General features: G+C 34.0%; 1 protein-coding gene across 16 annotated transcripts in view; it reads right to left on the minus strand.

Moving 5' to 3' along the window:
- Positions 1–18018, minus strand: part of SPATA17 (spermatogenesis associated 17) — a 250590-nt gene that overhangs the window by 120214 nt on the left and 112358 nt on the right. For 11 of the 16 annotated variants that reach the window (XR_003523438.1, XR_003523436.1, XR_003523437.1 and 8 more), the window contains one exon: positions 2502–2637. The exons of the other annotated variants lie outside the window; for them this stretch is intronic. Coding sequence is in view for 8 of the 11 variants with exons in the window: in XM_027614219.1 (XP_027470020.1) it covers positions 2502–2637 (136 nt within the window). In the remaining 3 variants the exon portion in view is untranslated. The remainder of the gene's footprint in view (positions 1–2501; positions 2638–18018) is intronic. 16 annotated transcript variants of the gene reach the window in all.

Raw genomic sequence — 18018 nt, forward strand, 5'->3', positions numbered from 1 at the left:
TTTATTGCTTTCAACTAAATGTTATGTATAATTTAAATGTCTGTAAACAGTCCATCTTCCCACAAAAGAAGCATAAAACCAGGTCAGCCTTTCTTCTTCAATATTTTGACCTTAATAACTCTAGCCTACCTAAAACTATCCTGACTCCACTAATAATGAATAAATTGTGGCCTCTAACTTCAGTAATCAAGAAACTTAAGTTTTTATTGGACCCAATTCTCACCCAAATGACTTGACATCAAATCAAAATATAAATTATGTCTAATAGTTGTCAGATTTAACATATAAACAATAAAATGGCTACCTCTCTATCGTGCGGATTACATTAGCCACACAGAAAGATAATTTGTTTATTTAATACGTTTATTTGAAGAGATCAGAAAGTAGGAAGAAATAAGAAAGAAGGGAGGGAAGGTGGGAAAAAAGGAATTTCAATTTGCATTTAGTATTTTTCTACATGCTTTTATGTAGGGTTAAGTGGATTCATGATTTATTAAGACTTAAAGAACCCAGGGACCCCTGGGTGGCTCAGTCAGTTAAGCGTCTGCCTTCGGCTCAGGTCATAATCCCAGAGTCCTGGGATGGAGTCCTGCACCGGGCTTACTTCTCCCTCTGCCTGTCGCTCCCCGCCCCCCCGCTTGTGCTCTCTCTGTTAAATAAATAAATAAAATCTTAAAAAAAAAAAAAAGACTTAAAAAATCCCTATACTTTTCTCTCTTAATTTTCGGGGTCTACAAGAGCAACTATTTGTCATTAACTTGTTAAGTATGTATACTTTCTAAAAGTATGGAGGGGCACATGATTCCTCAAAAGAACAAAATAAACTTTTTCTCTTTAGTGAGTATCCAGAAGTCTCTATATTTCCATGAAGTTGCTTACTTCTGTAAGATAGATGCATATTCTAAAATATGTTAGAATGTATGAGGTGAATCTGTCATATAAAGCCAAAAAGTACTGTATTATTCTAGGAAAGAAACATTTGCACAAGGATCTTATTTACTCAGAAGTAGCTTAGTGTCCTGAGGTAAATCATTTATATTTAAAGAAACGAACACTTCCTTGAATTAAATAAAATGGTGAGGGGACATAAAAGCAAAAAATGTTTATGTCAAATAGCAAATGAGATGTAGATCACATTATGCACATTCAAAATATGAAATTAAATAGTTTAAATATTATATTGAGCCTATATTCTGAATGGCTGCATATCAAGTACAAACAAATGCCAAGAATAACATCGTCACCAGTACTTAGGTTTTTCAATCAGTGAGCCAAATTGAACTACTCACCGTACCTATTCTTTATGATGTGGAATTATTGTTTAGTATTTTAGATCATTTTTTAAGAAAGAGGACTTAGCAGGTGGAAAAGAAAAAGGCACCTTCTAAAGTATCTGTGTTACTCCCCAGTGACTAACCCTCGGTAATCCCATATTTACAATGTCATAAAAAAAGTCTTTTTCTTAGAGTTTGGTAAAATAAAGATATCATTTTTCTTAAGGGTCTAACATGTGTCCTCCTCTTGAGTAATGAGGATATGTCTGCAACTTTTGTTTTCCTCTTCATTTTTGCCATCCACAAGCTGAAATTCCAATCACTTACCACTGCTGTAATGGTTTCCTTTATTTTGTGAGTATAGACACCATTCTCATCTAAGATCATTTCCCCATTTTTATTTCTAAAATATAACCTTTACTGTATTTACCTTTTAGTAATGTGTCTTAAATCCTTTTGGAAGGAGGCTGTGTGTAAATGAATAAATCCTCACTGACAAACTATTAATAGAACCAATACGTCTGGTATACCCTATGGACCTCAGGGGCTTTAACCCCTTTCCAGAGTGTCACTTACAACTTGATTTTATCTGTGTAATTATTTCCATAAATAAGTTATAGTTTCTGTTAGATAGTAGGCTTAACATGTAGTAAGAACTTTCCTTTACCTCACATTGGTGTAAGACACCTTGGTGTTTTCCCTATTCAGAAAATTTTCTCTAAATGCTAGCAAATGTAACTCTGGAATCAATAAATATTTGCTTTCTTCTTTTCTATATCGTATATATATATACATATCACATATATCTCTATCTATTCCCATCTATGTATCTACCTACCTACTTATTTGCTATCTATCTATCCACAAACACACAGAGATTGAGAGAAAGCAATCAAGCGCTGATCTCCATGTCTTGAGAGCTTGGCTATTCTGTAACCACAGATTCAAGTTTTGACCCTGGTTGGCTTTGGGAAAGCCACGATGCATGCCATAGATCATTGGGTAGCTGAGCCATTACACATAAAAACATATAACACTAAAAAACAAAAACATAAATCTCTTACTGCCTAGAGAAGTCAGCAGTGTCATCTCTACATGAAATAGCTATAAATAATTTTATAACCATGAAGGTGTTAACTGTAATGAGAATATTTATATTTGTTGTAATCAGTGTATATGTTTAGCCTTTCCAAAGGAACATTATTTTTTAATGTTGCATTAACATACCTTGTCACAGATCCACTTCTTAGGATTTTCATCTCTAAAATGTTGACTTCCATAGGAATTGGGACCATACTTGCTTGATGAATGCATTAATGGGGTATACTTTTTATTTTTATGGTAGGAAGAAAATGGCAAAAACCTGAAAGAACATTTAAGTGATGTTAATTTTATTTCTGTAGACATTTGATTAAAGGCATTAGAATTTAGAGAAGTAGTAAAGCATAGTGAAAATAAAACATGGCTTGGAATCAGAATACCTGGATTCCACTTCAACCTCTGCCACTATCTCTGTTACTAACTTTTATGAATTTCACTTCTTATTCAGCAAAAGGAGATACTAAGACTTTTTTTACAGAATTTTTATAAGTCTCAAATATTTTGGAAATATAGAAAATTTTAAAGAATAAATTTATCAATTAATGATGCCAAATAATTCAAAATTTACTGTGTAAATAAAAATGTTAATTTAAAAATGGCATCCAAAAATGAAAAGGAGGCCCAGTATAGGAAATTCTCATTGAAATGGGCTTTCTTCAAAGTTTTTTTCTTTTTTTTATTGCAATATAATGGACACACAAGATTATATTGGTTCAGGTATACAACATAATTTGATATTTGTATATATTGTGAAATGATCATCACAAGTCTAGTTAACATCCATCACCATACATAGTTATCTTTTTTCTTGTGATGAGAAGTTTTAAAGATTTACTCTCTTAGCAACTTTAAAATATGCAATACAGTATTATAAATTATAGTCTCCATTATACATCTCCATCTGTACATTATGTCCTAATTACTTACTGATTTTATAACTTGAATTTTGTACCTTTTGACTCCCTTCACCCATTTCACCTACCCACCACCCCAGGTCTCTGGCAACCACCAATCTGTCTTCTGTATCTATCAGCATTTTTTTTTTTTAAGATTCCACATATAAGTCAGATCTTATGGTATTTGTCTTTCTCTGTCTTATTTCACTTGGCATAATGCCTTCGAGGTCCATCCATGTTGTTGCAAATGGCAAGATTTTTGTTTATGGCTGAATTATATTCCATTGTATACAACACTTTTTCTTAATCATCCAGTGATGGACATGTAGTTTGCTTCAACCCATATCTAGGCTGTTGTAAATAATGTTGCAATGAACCTGGGGGTGCATATGTCTTTCTGAGTTAGTGTTTTTGCTTTCTTCAAATAAATATCTATAAGAGGAACTGCTAGATCATATGGTAGTTCTAGTTTTAATTATTTGAGGAACCTCCATACTGTTTTCCATAGTGGCGGCACCAATTTACATTCCTACCAACAGTACACAAGGGTCTCCTTTTGTCCATATCCTTGTCAACACTTGTTATTTCTTTCTGATACTAGCCATTCAGACAGGTGTAGTAGGGTAATACTTCACTGTGGTTTTGATTTGCATTTCCCTGATAATGAGTGATGTTGAGCATCTATTCATACACCTGTTGGCCATCTGTATGTCTTTTTGGAAAAATGTCTTAAGTCCTCTAACCATTTTAAAATTAAACTGTTTTTCCTTTTGCTATTGAATTGTATGAGTTCTTTATATACTTAAATATTAACCCCCTAACAAATATATGATTTGCAAATATTGTCTCCCATTCAGTAGACTTTTCACTTTGTTGATGGTTTCCCTTGCGGTGCAGCTTTTTATTTTGATGTGGTCCCACTTGTTTATTTTTGCTTTTGTTGCCTTTGCTTTTGGTGTCAAATCCAAAAAAATCATCACTAAGACTGATGTCAAGGAGCTTACTGCCTATGATTTTCTTCTAAGAGTTTTATGGTTTCAGATCTTCCATTAAAGTCTTTAATCCATTTTGAGTTAATTTTTGCATATACAATAAGATAGTGGTTCAATTTCATTCTTTAACTCACCGAAATAATGAAGGCATTTTTGGTAGGGGTTATAAATAATGGGGTTTTTGAGTCAACCAGACCAGTATTCACATCTTAGCTTTGCCCTTGCTACCTCTGTTCTGTTATAGAAGTTACTTGACCTCTGTGAGATTTTACTTCCACATGGGGTTGTTGTAAGGAATGAATAATTTAGTATATGTAAAGCTTAACATGGAGGCTGAAAGAGCAAATGCCCAATAAATAATGGGGGTGTTAAAAGTAGAAGTAAATGTAGAAGTAGCTTGTTCCCATGGCCATCATTATCATTAGCATTAGCATTATTATCTTAATGTGTTATCATGATCAACATAAAAGATCAAAATTTTAAGACCCATATAATCTTTCACGGAACATCTAAGACTGTGATAATACTTTTAGTGTAATGTGGTGAAATGCTTAAATACCTCACCAGAACCCTCTGAAATAAGAGTAAAGAAATTAAAAAAAAAAAAAGTATAAACCTGTAAGAAGAAAGTGGAAAAGAGAGGAGAAACAGCAGGTGAAAATACCAACAAATTTTTGCCCAGTGAGAAGCAGATAGGAGATTCAAAAAACTGAAATTTCAGTTCCAGAAGAGGGAGAGGCCAAAGGGGAAGGGCCACTTTGCAGAACTCCAGTGAAGCTCAGGAACAAAAGCTACAGTTATTGCAGAAGTTTAGGGTGAGGGACAGAACTGGGAACAGATCAAAAGTCTGTGCAAGAAGTAAAGAAATATTCACGTTCCTCTCCTAGGCCATGCATCCATGAGAAGAGCCTTTTCTCAGAAACTTTACACCAGAGAGCTCTGGTCTCAGGGGGAAGCAGGCACAGGCCAATGGGAGGCACCAAATGGGATATATGATTTTATTTTTTTTTATTATGTCCAGTTAGCCACTGTATGGTACATCATTAGTTTTTGATGTAGTGTTCAATGATTCATTAGTTATGTAAGTATCTACTCATTGAACTCTTCCCTTGCTCGTATCTATGTGAGCTGGCAGCTGGACTTAAATACTTCATTCACATGAATGCATCTTCTCAAAAAGATACTGGGAGGGCCCAGAGAAACAACTTCAACTACTGACATTTGAAGAATTGTTAATTAAAAGTCGATCAAAAAGCGACTCTCACGTACAAATATATTTCTAGTCTGATTTTTAGAGTCTCCTTTAATATGAATCTAAGAATGGATTACCAATTGGGGAAACTACCAACATGAAAGAAAGACACAGATCCAAACACAAAAGATAATCTGGAGGAAAGAGATTTAATGAAGGAAATAGGAGTAAACCTCAAAAATTTTAATTAATATAATCAAAGAGGATATGGTGCTAATGAAGTTGGAGTTAGATGCTGTTTTAAATAAAAGAAACTAGAGAAAGAGATCTGGGCAATAAAAAAATATATATATATCTGGCAAAATGAAATATTCTGCTGAGAAGAAAATTCTGAAATTCAGGCTTTGAAAAAATAAAGTTGAAGTTCAACAGATTTATTGACCCCATAACCGTATGTCAATATTTTCACATATATTATCTCATTTAATTAAGACAAGGAAGGTTTTTATTATCTCAGCTGAACTGAAAATTTGATTCTTTGCCATGATATTCATAAATTTGTTTAAAAAATAATAAAGGAAAGCAGCATTATTTTGTTAATTTTAGTGCTTCTCTACAATTCCCCTTTAATGTTTTTTCCTTTTTAATGTTTATTAATAAACTCTTTTTTAATATTTTTCCTAAGAAAACATCTCTAATACTATTTAAAATATAAAAACAAACAGAACACAGAGCTTTGAATTACACAAAATTACACAAGCATGTATTACACATGCTCTTGGGAAAAGAGCTCTCATATAAGACAGATTATGGTCCTTCCAGTGCTAATTTGGACATGGGATGGACATCACACACACACAAATTAATGTGGCCCCAATGTCCCTGAGTATACAAAGGGGGTGCTGTGAGCCGGCTGCTGAACTTACAGTTTTTATCACTTCTGAATTGCATTTTAATAGTACATTTTTCTTTTGTGTCTAAACAAAATTTGCTTTCTCAAGGGAATGGATGGCTGAGGAGACAAGGCTGAAAGACTAAGTATTTTCCTGTCCACGAGTTAATTTTACTTTCATTCAGCCATAATGTTTCACTGAAGTAACATGTATATGTATGTATGTGCAAATATAGGCATATATGTTCAAAAATATTTAAATGTTTTATAAATAATTTTCAAATATTTATCTTCAAATTAGGAAGAACTCATTTAATTCTCAAATAGGATTTGCTTTATAAAAGTATAAATAGCTATGAAAACCCTATAAAACCAATTTAGTTTATAATCAAACTTCTAGATAAATACCATTTACTTTTTTAAATGTTATCTTTTAACAATTTTAAATGTATTTTCAGATTTACCTCATACTTGCAGTGATTTCTTTTCAATTAGCTGGAAAGCATATTAAAGAAGATATGGGTTAGCCTATTATTTTAGAATCTCATCAAAGATTCAGATCTGGAAGAAATTCTAAAATATAATGTGGAGATACAGTGGCTTCATGAACACATCATTCCATGAATGTGTGGGCAGTTAGGGAAGAACTTGTAGAGGTCTCAGGAAGCAAAAACTGAAAATAGTCAATTAGCTTCAGGGAAAATGGGTTCACTGCAAATACAAAGTCTTTATACTTTGAGTATTAATATACTTAATATTATTTTCCAAATAAGAAGACTAATGAATTATACTTATCTTTTTTTCTCTTATAACTCCCTTTTATCCTCCCCTTTTTTATAGTCTAATTATTGCCACTCATAATTCTAGGTTTTCCTTCAGTCTATTTCACTGCCAAATAACTGAAATCTGCAAACTATGAAACCCTCTTGCCTACTGATTCAAGCCTATATTCTTCAGCCCAGCTATCAGGCTTCTTAGAGTGCACTTGGATCTGTTCAGTCTCCTGCCACTCCCCATCTGCCATTCCACTGATGCCACTCTCCTGTCTGTCTTTCTGTCTTTCCATCCTACCTCTGCCTTTGTCCATGCTCCTCTCTTCCTGATATGCTGATCCATATACTGCTCATCTTTCAAAATCCAGCTTAACACCCAGTTTTCCTAGGCAGCTTAATTATCCCACTCCAGTCCACGCTGATCTCTACTGTCTTAATAATATTCATTCATTAAACAAACATTAAATTAAGTGCTTTTGTATATTAAGCATTTTGAAAAACACTGAGGTAGAATGATGGAAGATACCTAAAAGGAATTCACCTTAAAGTAGGGAGTGGAGACAAGACAACACAGTAGAATGTGTTAAGTTTTCTGACAGATGTACACACAAGAGGCTACCAAGGCACAGAGGAAGGTTTATGTTTGTATATGCATATGTGTTCATAATATGCATATGTTTTGGGGGCTTACTGGCAAGAAGTTGGGAGATGGGACATAGAAAAGTTATCTTTTCAGACTGTGTATGCAGAACTCAAAGACAAGTAGTTAGTCAAGTTAAGAAGCTGGTAGAGGCTATTTTAAACAAAAAATATATACAAAGATACGGAGGTGAGTTAGAGCATAAAAAGGAATGCTGAAAGAACTGAAAGGGGTTCAACACAGCTAGAAACTGGGTTCTTTATATAGGAAACAAAGTAGATCATGCAGAGTCTTATGGTGAAGATGACTGCATGGTAAATAAGGAGAATATATATATATATCTCTATAGTTTTATATTACTATTAGATCTTTATACACTACAAAACATCTGTCTTTATGTTTACATTTACATAAATTTTGACTGCTTAGGAGGGTAGTTATGCAAGTCATGATGGATTCTACCTAGGTAAATCATCCCAAAATGGACATGGTGATAACAATTTAGAGATGCCAGATACATGCCTATGGGAACACATCTCAAACACCGAACTTGCCCTAGATCAGCTCTCTCTCTATTGAACGGCTCCTGGTAAAATATATGCATTAACACAAGGCAAGATAAAGGGACACTTTATTCAGGAAAAAGGAACGCTTTATTACAAGTTAGCAATTCGGTTCCAGATCATAATAAATTTTCCAATGAGCTATGCAAAAGAATGCAAATAAGTTTTTTTGCCTAGGCCAGAGGCAAGAGAAATAGTAAACCAGAGCAAGACAATATCTAACCTGAGCTGTAACAAATGGGTCAGACCTCATTAGACATATATGGAAATTGAAGAAGGGCATGCAAGTCAGGGACTGGTATGGGTAGATACCTCTTACAGAGGTAAGAGCTTGGAGCACACATGTGGGGCGTTTTAAGTGCATAGCTAATTTGCTTGGAAAATAGAAAGAATGCTTTTCATAGGGTGCATTCTGGCTCCTATCAGAACAGGCTAAGCTTCAACAGTTTTATCTTAGTTAACATCTGTAGGAAATATTGTCCCAGTGACTTTATTCTTTCCTCACAAATACTATTGCCAAGAGTGGGCTCATCATTTGGGCTCTAAGCTGATCTTCTCCCTGAGAGGCAGACTTGACCATAGCATTACAAAGGCTAATAAATCCTGGGGATCGAGGTAAGGTGGCTGATTACCACATTGCTCTCTTTAAACTATGCTGTTAAATCAGATGTTTTGTGATCCTTTGATACCAAGACATGTCTGACATTTTCCACCTTTTATTGAAAAAAGATATTTTTCTTATATATGAATTATAAAATAAATACAGGACTCTTACATAATAAGTGACTATCAGATCCAATTCTTCATGTGGGAAAGGGAAACAAAAATACTTTTCCATCATCCCAGATTGGTTACAAAATAATTTAGTCTTCAAGTTTTTAAAACCTCCTACACTTTATAGACAAGAAAAGTAAAGTGATGAGATGATGGCATAACGAATAAGGTCTTATGAATTTTACTGCCTTAATATTTGAGTAATTGAACTTCATATGTGCAAGCAGTAGTTTACTTCTAACCTTATTAAGAGTTACTCTAAGATAATACCTTGATCATGCACTACTGAGGTAATAAATGACCAAAGAAATCTCTCAGCAAATCAATTATCAGTTTTATCTTATGTACAACACAGAGTGGGAATCATGCCATTATTTTTTCTTATAGCAATAATGGTTGCTATAATTTTTTTTTTAATTTTGGGGGGGTTGGTAGCAGAAGTGTAGATATGCTCAAAAGATCACATGCTGCATTAATAAAGATCTTAGTATATGAGCAGCCCCTCCCAATCATTAACAACACTGGAAGGACAGACACTCACTAATGGGGATATAGGAGTGAGTGCTAGAATTCATCCCAGGATCTTTGCTTAAAAGGCATGTATTTAAAATACTTGCAAAAAAAAGGGGGGGAGGGCAAGAAAAAAAAAGAAGCAAAGGTTCAGAGCTTTGTAATGTTCAAAATAGAACAGTTATTTAGTTGTAGGTAAAGAAAGTAAAATAGGAGGGAAAAAAATCCACTATGGGCTAATTAAGGGAAGGCATGTCCTTTAATTCCAGAGGGAATTCTCTCTAGTCTACAAAACTTAATTTGACAAGCAAAGACACCTAAGTGTATAAGTTTGGAAAGAGGTGATGAAAGAACTGAAAGATTAAACATGAATCAAGCAAGTTGATTTAATCTAATAAACCAATCAACAAATAATTTTCATGTTATCTTAAAAGTACACCTGCTCAAAAATGATTCTGTTAGACTTTAATATTACAATTGTTATTATAAAATAGAAAATAGTAAATTTAATGTTTTGAGGGCTGAGTTATAACCAGTTCATTTCTGGTCTTATTATCAGATGACTCAGTTCTCATTAACCAATCAGAGCTTTTTTGAAAAAAAAGATAAAGCACTTTGATAAAACACATAATTGGAAATATGCAAATTATCTTTGTCAATTATATTTTGAGACATGTTTTAGATTTGTAGTGTGTATAATTAATAATGAATACTGAATTAATATAATGAATAATGAATGCATATCATTTTGCAATATATGTAAGTGAAATCATTATGCTGTACATTTTAAGCTTATACAGTGCTATATGTCAATTATGTCTCAATACTGAGTAATTTTAGCTCTACTAAAACACTAATCAGGTTAAGTGACTCAGGTCTGATTCATAAAAAAGGGCCACAAAAAGCTGAATATTTTTCCTTTAAATACAGAATAATCTAAATTTTAGAATAACTTTAGCAAGTAAGACTTTTTCACTACGTTCAATATGAGAAAGAAAGTGTTTTCACTGTAGGTATAAAGAACCCAAATTTCCAGATAAACCTAACATATAACTCATTAATCTCAATAGAAAGCTCTCAAAACATAGTCCACTGCTCTATTAAGATGTTTTAGTCTACTAGAATTTTGGTTGAAGAGATGTTAATGAAATAAGCAACAGATTGGGACAGGAATTAGATGGGCTTCATTTGTGGAAGAAGACAGCTTTCACTGAGATTTTAATGTAACCATAGCTCTAAGTGTTTAATATATAAAGTATTTTATACTTAGAGTGGAATTCATAGCAGAAATTTAAAACTCATAAACTATTTAAGCAGCAATATCAATAACACAGGTCTCTCCCCCAGGGTAGAGACAGAAATGTAATATTTAAGGAACACAAATGGTAAGACTATCTGTTCAACTAGACAGTAAGCTCGTATTGCAAGCTTCTAAATTTAAATGGAAAGACATATTTTGCCCTTCTTTTTACATTTTTCTTAGCTTAAGAAGAATAGAACTTCCAGATATATTATTATTATTATTATTATTAACAATCTCAAGGCATGCTGACTCAGTAATTTCATTACGGCTATGCAACAACTTTCTGACGTATGTTTTGCAGAGTTAACCTTTCTCTAGTTAATTGTGAAAAACCTTTAAAAAATATCTCTGCTAAAAGATACTAAATTTAAATGTTCCAGCTAAGTAACAGTCACACAGGCTCTTCTTTTAGGCCATTTATATCAGATGTTTTAAACTAACAAAGATGCCAGTATAGCTAAAAAGGATGAGCTCAGATATTTTAAGGACTTGTATAATTGATATAAAGAACATATAATTATGCATGTTAACTATACTAGAATTAAAATGAAAAACTTAATAAAAAAGAACATATAATTAAGAAGGAAAATAAGGCTGTGGGACACACTTGTACAAATTATTGTTAAGAAGGTCTAAGGAAAAAATAAGCTGAAACTAAAAAAAAGAAAAAAAATCGTTAAGGAAAATCAATTATTCTTTGTTAAGTAATATTCCAGAGTAGCATATTCCAAACTACGGTCTGTGGATGAGGAGATTTCATGGCCAACTATATTACAACTATATTATTAGATCGATAAAGCCAGGAGATCTCTGTCTATCTTATTTATTGCTCTGTTCCCAATGCCAAATATAGTGCCTGGCACATAATGTAATAATATTTGTTGAATGAATAAATAAATAAGTTTCCAAAATACTATAGATTATATGTTCCTTCTTTGAAGTTCACACTAAATAAAAGTCTATTTAAGACTGAGACTATAAGACTACTTAAGACTGTAAATGCCACAAAAAAAAGTTTAACTGTTTTAAATATAACTTTTCCCAAATTTATTTGACAGAAAACTCATGAACATTTTCCAGACTAGCATTTTTTTTATATATGTAACTAACTGTGTGTGTTTGTGTATGTGCATGGTTTATTTATTTTATTTTTATTTTTTATTGTTATGTTAATCACCATACATCATTAGTTCTTTTTTTAAAATTTTTTATTGTTATGTTAATCACCATATATTACATAATTTGTTTTGGTGTAGTGTTCCATGATTCATTGTTTGTGCATAACACCCAGTGCTCCATGCAGAACGTGCCCTCCTTAATATCCATCACCAGGCTAACCCATCCCCCCACCCTCCTCCCCTCTAGAACCCTCAGTTTGTTTTTCAGAGTCCATCGTCTCTCATAGTTCGTCTCCCCCTCCGACTTACTCCCCTTCATTCTTCCCCTCCTGCTATCTTCTTCTTTTTCTTTTTTCTTAACATATGTTGCATTATTTGTTTCAGAAGTACAGATCTGTGATTCAACAGTCTTGCACAATTCACAGCGCTCACCATAGCACATACCCTACCCAATGTCTATCACCCAGCCACCCCATCCCTCCCACCCCCCACCACTCAGCAACACTCAGTTTGTTTCCTGAGATTAAGAATTCCTCATATCAGTGAGGTCATATGATACATGTCTTTCTCTGATGGACTTATTTCACTCAGCATAACACCCTCCAGTTCCATCCACGTTGTTGCAAATGGCAAGATCTCATTCCTTTTGATGGCTGCATAATATTCCATTGTGTATATATACCACATCTTCTTTATCCATTCATCTGTCGATGGACATCTTGGCTCTTTCCACAGTTTGGCTATTGTGGACATTGCTGCTATAAACATTGGGGTGCACGTACCCCTTTGGATCCCTACATTTGTATCTTTGTGGTAAATACCCAATAGTGCAATTTCCAGACTAGCATTTTAAGAGATACAGTTTGGAAAATGCTATTGAAAGTAAGAGAAAGAAAAACAGAAGCATAAGACCACCTATTACTGGGACTAATAGGGTAATGTTAATGAAGATCAAAGAGAAATCAAGATGGAACTCATTTTCTTTTGCTTGATTTTTCTTTCAATGAGAATAATTTTGGTGGGTGATCAGATAGATTAGGACAAAACAAAGCAGACTTAGTTTAAGCTCAAGCTCAATATGTAAAAAAAAAAATTTTTGATACCTACCATTTGTCAAGCATTATACTCAGTATACTGCATAAGTCATGGGCTCTGTTCTTGAGGAGTTTAACACCTAGAATGAGGGTCTCCAATACTTTAATCTAGAAGGGCTAGGCAGGTAACACCAGTGAGTCAGATGTAAAAACTAAGAATGTAAACTTCAATTCTTGCCAGGTAAGAGTGTGGGCCCACTGTTTCTAGATCACCTAGCATGTAATATAAGCTGGAAAATCTGGATTTTCAAAAGATTTAATTACCATTTTTAATTACTTTTCAATTAATTTAATTTTTAGAAAATTGTAGGATCCAAATATAACAGACCTGGAGACTGTATGCAACTCAGAAGCCACTAGTTTGTAACCTCTAATTTTAAAATTTACATGGAGCATATAGCACTTTCAATGACTTCAAGGTCTCTAGCCAAAATATATCTCAAGTTACTGAACAGACCTATGGATGAAATGCAAATCACAATCAGTTATTCTTAAGAAACTGTGACTGTACCAAAGATGTTCCAAAATGTATTTAAAAGCAGAAGAATATAGATTCTACAATATATAGGTGGCTTAATTTGATGTTAATTTTCAGCACAATTCTAAAGTGGAATATTCAAATAAAATTCTAGAAAAGTGGTGACTATATATATATATATATATATATATATATATAGGCATGGACATATATATGATACTGGCACAATTTTATTTTATTAAATTTAATATGCCCATATTGTCATATTTTAAAATATATTTTAAAATTTTAATTTTATATTAAAATTTAAATTTAAATGTCTGAATATTTTAATGTGCATACACATTATATGCATAATACACACATATATAAATATAGAAAGAGATGTATATGCATATAGACATAAATATCACCATGGGTAAGACTAGAATTGTAGATATATGCCTGAAGTTTGGCAAAGAACTGGAAAGTTCTTTTATGATATCCTGAAGAATATGGGAGAAGCAAGAACTAGCTGATATTTAAAGAAGAAAGCAAAGCTATCAATGAATGACTTCCCAATGGCCAAATCTAATATATACTTTTAGTTCTCACATGACTTGACCTCTGCATCATGCTGTTCATCCAGTCCTTGCACTGAAATTTCTTTTCTTTACATCTGCACAATATCTCCTGGTTCTCTTCCCTGCTTTCTCAATTTCTGACAGGCTTACCATTTTCTGCCAATATATTGAGTTAATGATGCTTATCTTAACCAGAACTATGAATTAGAATCACCGTGGCATATATCTCAAACACATCTGCCTACTGAGTCAAAATATCTGTGACTTAGGAAGGCATATGTATATAATATTAAGCCTCAAGGTGATGGAGATGAGCAACCTAATTAAGAACCATGGTCCTAACATTAAAGCAACTCCCAGAAATCTGTACTTAATCTTCTTGCTATATAGTTTCGCCCTAGGCGATTTTTCCACCACCAAGGTTTTAACTATTTCCTCTACAGTAATGATTTCTAAATCTTTATCTCTATATACAGTGTTTTTATTTGACTCAAGACTAATATTTTCAAATGCTCACTAGGAATATCTACCTAGATGCACAATAGGAAACTTAAACAGAGCTGCCCCCAAATTAAACTTATATCCAAAACCTCCATTCTATCAAACCTATAATTCTTCTTATACAGACATACTTCATTTTATTACACTTTGCTGTATTGATCTTTTCAGATATTGTGCTTTTTACAAATTGAAGGTTTGTGGTAACCCTGTTTTGAGCATGTCTACCAGCGCCATTTTTCTAATAGCATTTGCTCATTTTGAATCTCTGTGAAACTTAGGTAATTATTACAATACATCAAACTTTTTCATTATTTTCATTATTCATTATTTTCATTTTTCATTATTATATTTGTTACAGTCATCTGTGATCAGTGGTCTTTGATATTACTATTATAATTGCTTTTGGGGCTCCGTGAACTATGCCCATCCATATAAGACAAGGAACTTAATAAATGTTCTGTGTGTTCTGACAGCTCTGCCAAACCGGCTTTCCACCATCTTTCCCTCTCCCTCTCCTCAGGCCTCCCCTTCCCTAAGACACAAAAATATTGCAGTTAGGCCAATTAACAATCCTACAATGGCATCTAAGTAGTCAAGTGAAAGTTAGAGTCATATGTCTCTAAGCTTTAGAAATGATAAAGCTTAATGAGGAAGGCATGTCAACAGACAAGACAGGCCAAAAGCTAGCCTCTTGTTCCAATAAGCTAAGTTGTGAAGGCAAAGGAAAAGTCCTTGAAGGAAGCTGAAAGTGCTTCTCCAGTGAACACATAAATGATAAAGACATGAAACAGCCTTATTGCTGATATGGAGAAAGTTTGAGTGGTCTGGATAGAATTATCAAACCAGCCACAGCATTCCTTTAAGCCAAAGTCTAATCCAGACAAGGCCCTAACTCTATTCAATTCTGTGAAGGCAGAGAGAGGTGAGGAACCTGCAGAAAAAGTCTGAAATCTAGCAGAGGTTGGTACGTGAGGTTATGGAAAGAAGCCATCTCCATAATATAGAAGTGTAAGGTGAAGCAGCAAGTGCTAATACAGAAGTGATAGCAAGTTATCCAAAAGATCTAGCTAAGATAATTAATGAAGGTGGCTGCACTAAACAACAGATTGTCAATATAAACAAAATAGACTTCTATTGGAAGAAGATGCCATCTAAGACTTTCATAGCTGGAGAGAAGTCAATGCCTGACTTCAAAGCTTCAAAGGACAGGCTTACTTTCTTGTTAGGGGCTAACGCAGCTGGTGGCTTTAAGTTGAAGCCAGTGCTCATTTACCATTCCAAAAATCCTAGGGCCCTTAAGAATTATGCTAAATCTACTCTGCCTGTGTTCTGTAAATGAAACAAAAAAGCCTGGACATCACATCCGTTCACAACATTAAAGCCCACTGAATATTTAAGCCCACTGTTAAGACTCACTGCGAAGGGGCGCCTGGGTGGCTCAGTTGGTTAAGCGACTGCCTTCGGCTCAGGTCATGATCCTGGAGTCCCAGGATCGAGTCCCACATCCGGCTCCCTGCTCAGCGGGGAGTCTGCTTCTCCCTCTGACCCTCTTCCCTCTCATTCTCTCTCTCAAATAAATAAATAAAATCTTTAAAAAAAAAAAAAAAGACTCACTGCGAAGAAAAAAAGATTCCTTTCAAAATATGACCACTCACTGACAATGTATCTGGCCACCCAAGAGTTCTGACAGAGATGTACAAGACTAATGTTGTTTTCATGCCTGCTAACACAACATCCATTCTGAAGCCATGGATCAGTGAGTAATTCTGACTTTCAAATCTTATTTAAGAAATATAATTTTGTAAGGCTGCCTTAGATAGTGAGTCTTCTGATGGACGTGGGCAAAGTAAACTGAAAACTTTCTGGAAAGGATTCACATTCTAGATGCCACTAAGAACATGCATGATTCATGGAAAGAGATCAAAATATCAACATTAATAGGAGTTTAGAAGAAGTTGATTCCAATCTTCATGGAAGACTTTGAGGGGTTTGAGATTTCAATAGAGGAAGTACCTACGGATGGAGTAGAAATAGCAGGAGAACTAGAATTACAAAAGGAATCTGAAGATGTGACTGAATTGTGCAGTCTCATGATCAAACTTGAGCAGATGAGGAGTTGCTTCTTATGGATGAGCAAAGAAAGTGGTTTATTGAGGTGGAATCTACTCCTGGTAAAGATGCTGTGAAGACTGTTGAAATGACAACAAAGGATTTAGAATACTACAAAAAGGTAGTTGATAAAACAGTGGCAGAGTTTGAGAGGACTAACTCCAATCTCTCAAGAAGTTCTACTGTAGGTAAAATTCTATCAAATAGCATCGCATGTTACAGAGAAATCGTTCCTGAGAGGTAGAGGTAACTGCTATGGCAAATTTCACTCTTGCCTTAAGATATTGCCACAGTCACCCCAACCTTCAGTAACCGCCCTGATCAGTCAGCAGCCATTAACACTGAGGCAAGACCCTGTAACCAGCAGAAAGATTACATCTTGCTGGAAGCTCAGATGATGGCTAGCATTGTTTAGTAATAAAGTATTTTTATTTTTTTATATTTTTTGTTAGAAAAGAATGCTTTAATTATCCTTATACATTTAAATTTTTAGAGCCTTTAGAGTATTTGTTTGTCTCAAATTTTTATTTAAAACCTAGTTAGTTAACATGTAGTGTAATATTGGTTTCAGGAATAGAATTTAGTGATTCATCACTTATATATAGTAATAAAGTTAAAGTATGGACATTTTTAGAAATAATGCTGTTGCATACACTTAATATATTGACAACTTACAGTGTCAAAATAACTTTCATATGCATTGGGAAAACAAAAAATTCATTTGACTTGCATTATTGCAATATTCACTGTATTGCATGGTCTGGAACCAAACCTGCAATATTTCTGAGGTATGCCTGTATTTTTCCCTTAGTCAAGTAAGGACATCACCATCTGGCCAATCAACTCAGCCAGAAGCCATCAAGTCAAGGCACTAAAAGGACTCCCTGCCTGGTAGCCCTCAATCTGAAGAAATATTTGCTCATGGCCCTATTCCCATAAAACACTGCATTTGATATAGTGTAACACACCCTCCCCAAGATCACAACTGTGACTTATTTATATACATTTGTATGTTATGTTTTATGTTTATATATGTTAGTTTTATTTATATGTTAATTTAACATATCCATTACATTAACACATATTTATTATTTATTGTGTTCCAATCCTACCACTTACGTGGGCTAGTTCGATTTTATAAATTGAACAAAACAGATTCTCTTTCAGGAATCTGAACTGAAAAATATAACTAGCTGTGGGTTCTAGAGCTGGAACGTTATACTGCATCAGGCCTGGAACAGCCAT

This window comes from Zalophus californianus, chromosome 10 (assembly GCF_009762305.2).
Source record: "Zalophus californianus isolate mZalCal1 chromosome 10, mZalCal1.pri.v2, whole genome shotgun sequence".
Lineage (NCBI taxonomy): Eukaryota > Metazoa > Chordata > Mammalia > Carnivora > Otariidae > Zalophus > Zalophus californianus.